Below are 4,643 nucleotides of genomic sequence, written 5' to 3'. Positions count from 1 at the left end.
TGACGGCTAGGGTTTCCTAGTCTCTCTAAATCTCTGCAGAGCTTCGCTCAAGTTTCAGAATGAGAGAATAGAAGGGCTGCATCTCTTTTTATAGGAAATGATGAAGGGAACCCTAGGTTTTTGTCAAATGGGCCGTAGAGAAGCCCATTCTTTTATGAAAATTTTTGGGCCAGGAACTGGGCCGTTACAATCTCCCCCCGTTAATCGGAATTCGTCCCCGAATTCCAAGCCCTAGACTTCCGAACTTAACATCCGATTTCGAAATGGACTCACACAATCACATATCATCCAAGGGAGGCACATAAGGCGAGAACAACTTTGCTCAGGATCGTTTAAAAAAACCAAAGAATGAATTATGCTTAGAAAGAAATTCTGCAAGTAAAATTTATCTAATCAAAACCATATTAGACGTATAGATATAGTGGGTGGTTTTGAAATAGTTTACGGAACTTTTAGGAGAATCAAAACAATCTTTTCTTTTAATGAGAACAAGTTTTTTTTTTTTTTTTTTTTTGAAAACGTCGGAAATGCTGATCCCTTAGGACAAAACTAAGGGATCTTAACCTGCTCTGATACCAATTGTAACGGCCCGACCGCCCACAACTAATGGGGAGTTCTTTCAGGATGTGCTCCGGAAAAGGTAAGTAAACTTTGATGACATAGGTAGCCAAATCAATTTTCTTAAGTCTTTTCACATATCACAACTCGGGATGTTAACTGGTCAAATATGAAATTATGAATCATGAAATAGATAGATAGCCAAATTATTTCTACAATGATTATGCAAATGGTCATATCCGACAACGAGTTATATTCAGATGAAACTTTGACCACGCGATAGATATTAAAACAGTTGTGTTTATCATTCACAAAATACTCGAATTTAACATAAATAGAACGATAAGAAAATAAAATGTAATTTTATCCAAGGTAAACCATATTGTGGAAAAAACTAATAAACCCCAAAAAAATTTGACGCCAATTATAACTAAAAATAAAATTTGAAAATTAAAACTAGAAAAAGATAAATTAAGACTAATCAATATGTCCTTATTGTGTTCTTGTTTTTGTGATATTCATTTTGTGCCCAATCCTAATAAAACAATGCGCATGATTATGTGTATATGCATTTACTGTAACCTAAAGAAGTTAGGTGAAAGAAGAGATGAAAAAAATAATACTAGTATCAAACAGTTTAGTAGTTTTACTTTTTCTATGACAAATATTTTCTATAAAAAATACATTTTATACTAAGATAATTTTTCTTTATATTAGTGAGTAGTCTCATTCAATTTGTGGTATAATGTTTATTCGTTGTTTCATCTGTTTTTGACCTTTCCTTTATTCTTCTGTAACATTTTTGTCACTATCTAATTATTTTATATGTCTCATTAATGCTTTGTTTCAGTGAATATCAGCTGCTTAGTCGTTTTTACTTCTGATTTTTAATATAACAAGTTGTTCACCGAAGCAAACCCTTCAGAGTTCAGATCATTCATGACAACAACAAATTCGATTCACAACCGTTCAAGAAGGTTCTGTGTCTTCTACTCCATTACTTTATAATTAATTTAGCAGTCCTGTCTTAACAAGTTTCTGTGTTGTCCACCATTTTTCCAGTGATCCAATCCTCAAAAAATCTCTCAAAACCAACAAATCAAGTGAAGCCACTCACAACATCGATAGATTTCACATGGTCTGAACGCTCAACTTTGTTTGTTAAAGCTTTTTTCTTCATCGCTCATCAAATTAACATGAGTTTTTGTTCTTTAGGATCAAACGTTGCAGAGAGAGATAGAACAGCTCAAATCTCTTGTAAAATGCAGAAAACTACAGCCCCAGAGAGTATCATGTGATGAGGTTTGAAGAAAGTTTTATCTAACGATTGTCTCAAGTTCTTTAAGAAAATCAAAGCAGATCTTAAATCTTGAAAACTCTTTATTTGCAGATTGATTTGCTGCTGCTTCAAGAAGATGAACTTTTAGTACGGGGTGAGTTGGAGACAGTTCTCAGACGCAAACTGTTCTTAGAAGATTGTAGAAAAGAAGATCCTTCTATCCCCAAGGTTATAGAAAACAACTAACCTTTGGCTACCTTGTAACACAAGTAAGCTATTGAGTATCTTCTCTGAGATGTTTTTTTTAATGGTTTCTTGATTTAGGAAGCAAAGAAACTGGTGAGCGAAATAGCAGGCTTGGAGCTGCAAGTGATGTACTTAGAAAGATATCTTCTTTTGTTATACCGAAGGTTCTTCAACAACAGAATTTCAAGTAACTTAGAACCAGAGGAGAAAGAGATATCAGAGGATCTTCTTGTGTCTACTAATCTCATTGAGTCACCAAAAACTGCGGTCTGCAGCCCGCAGAAAGTTCTAGAGGACTCTGGAATATTCCGCAGCCATTCATCGTTGTCTCATTGTTCAGGCTATTCCTTTAGAATGTCTCCCCAAGCAATGGACTCATCATACCATCACTCTCTTCCTTTCTCAATGCTTGAGGTAAAAGCAACTTTAGGTAAAGTGATGTTACTGAGTTTTTTAATAAAAAAAACTAATATACTTTTTTTTGGGTTACAGCAAGCTGATATCGATGTGATGGTTGGGACATACGTTTCTGAAAATGTTACCAAATCACCAAATAGTTTGTCTGAAGAGATGATCAAGTGTATCTCAGAAGCATTTCGTAAACTTGGGAATCAAGAATCATTGGATGATGATCAAGAATCTAGTAGTCCATTTCGCAGAAATGGGAAGCTGAAGGTTACTAGCCGGCCTTACGATAAGTTACTAATGGTGAAATCTCTACGTAGAGACTCTGAGAAGTTAAATGAAGTTGAACCTGCTTTACAGCATTTCAGGTTTCTATTAATAACCACTTCTCTTGGTTTATATTAGTCAGAATATGTTATTTATTTAATTGTATCATTGTTCTTCAATGTAAAATGTTTAGGTCGCTTGTTAATAAGTTAGAAGGAGTTAATCCAAGGAAGTTGAATCATGAAGAGAAGCTAGCTTTCTGGATCAACATACACAACTCTTTGGTTATGCATGTAATGCTTCTGAAACTAAATTTTCAACTTGATAAATCTCTGTAAGACATTAACTTGTGTTCTTGGGTTTACTTTTGTCCTTTTGCAGTCGATTCTTGTCTATGGGAACCCTAAAAACAGTATGAAAAGAGTATCTGGATTGCTAAAGGTAGTAAGATTGTCTTACTTGAGTCTCAAGTCACAGTAAAGTAACAATATCAACGGCTAGTTTTTCTGTGTATAATATAGGCAGCATATAACGTTGGAGGTCGAAGCTTGAACTTAGATACAATTCAGACTTCGATTCTTCGTTGCCGTGTCTCTCGTCCAGGACAGGCAAGTTTAGTCTTCTTTCAAGTTGTCTGATCAGAGTTTTCGAAGTTGGCTTGAGAGCTTAAAGGATTTGCTTATTAGCAGGTATTTAGGTTCTTGTTTGCTTCTAAACCAAAGGGTAAAGCTGGAGACTTGGGTAAAGATTATGCTATAACTCACCCTGAGCCTCTTCTTCATTTCGCGCTTTGCTCTGGGAACTTCTCAGATCCATCAGTAAGCAACTAAAACATGTTTCCTTGTGTTACACGCTTCCACGTGAAGGATTATGTAAGTTTTAAACAACACACGTATGATTCTTATAGGTCCGTATATATACGCCGAAGAACGTAATGATGGAGCTAGAATGCGGCAAAGAAGAGTATGTAAGATCAAACGTAGGAATATCCAAAGACAACAAGATTCTTTTGCCGAAGCTGGTTGAGTTATATGCTAAGGACACTGAACTTTGCCACGTTGGCATCCACGACATGATCGTGAACCATCTGCCTTGCGATGCAAGAAATAAAATCCACCAGTGTGTGAACAAGAAGCATGGAAGATTCACCATCGATTGGGTCGCACATGATTTCAGATTCAGGTTGCTTCTTTGAGAAGAAAACATCAGATGGTGAACTGAGAGTTTTTATTTATTTATTTGAGAGTTGAATTGAAAAACTTGTACTATGCCAATTTTTCCAGTTATGATTTTTCATGAAAATTGTTGAATTTAAAAAAAAAGAACTTGCATTGTGGCAATTTTTCCAGTTATGGTTTCCCATGAAGATTGGGTTATGGTTAGTGGTTAACCTCAAGAACTTGACTCTTGCAGGAACATTCATTATATCAAAATGTTATGATTGTCTCTACTCTTCTTCTTCTCTAAGATTAATTACAACCCTAAACCTGGCTTTGCTTTTTCCATCTGTTTTTTCTTACTAGATAGCAAATTTCTTAATTAACAGAATATTTTGACTTACTCTGATACTAATAGTTTGAGAACTTTAAAGTTGGGCCTTATGACTTCTATATTTAACTGGATCAAAGCCTTTTTATAAAATTCTTCTTTCTCTTTTTTTCTTTCTTCCTTTCCTCCATTTGTTCATACTGCTTGATAAAACCAACTAAGTCTGGTGGTTTGGCTTAGGAGTATTGTTTTGTTTTATCTCAGATTATTATTCCTATGGTTTTGACCAAACACATGCTTATCTGGTGGGTAATACACTCCCCGGATATTTTCAGACTGACAGTATGATATAATGATAGAACTCTTCTTTCTAAAACACACAAAGCCCAAATACAATAAA

At 35.0% G+C, this 4,643-nt stretch overlaps 1 protein-coding gene across 1 annotated transcript; it reads left to right on the top strand.

The window, feature by feature from the left end:
- Positions 1-1,329: 1,329 nt before the first annotated feature.
- LOC106292953 lies at positions 1,330-4,151 on the top strand. Its single transcript, XM_013728626.1, has 11 exons — positions 1,330-1,535; positions 1,621-1,696; positions 1,774-1,860; positions 1,949-2,065; positions 2,162-2,497; positions 2,576-2,856; positions 2,949-3,048; positions 3,137-3,196; positions 3,277-3,363; positions 3,445-3,573; positions 3,663-4,151. The coding sequence occupies exons 1-11, from the start codon at positions 1,498-1,500 to the stop codon at positions 3,948-3,950; spliced, it is 1,599 nt and encodes a 532-aa protein (XP_013584080.1). The 5' UTR covers positions 1,330-1,497; the 3' UTR covers positions 3,951-4,151.
- Positions 4,152-4,643: the final 492 nt, after the last annotated feature.

The sequence above is a fragment of the Brassica oleracea genome, chromosome C1 (genome assembly GCF_000695525.1).
Source record: "Brassica oleracea var. oleracea cultivar TO1000 chromosome C1, BOL, whole genome shotgun sequence".
NCBI lineage: Eukaryota > Viridiplantae > Streptophyta > Magnoliopsida > Brassicales > Brassicaceae > Brassica > Brassica oleracea.
This window is presented reverse-complemented; position numbering and strand designations above follow the sequence as displayed.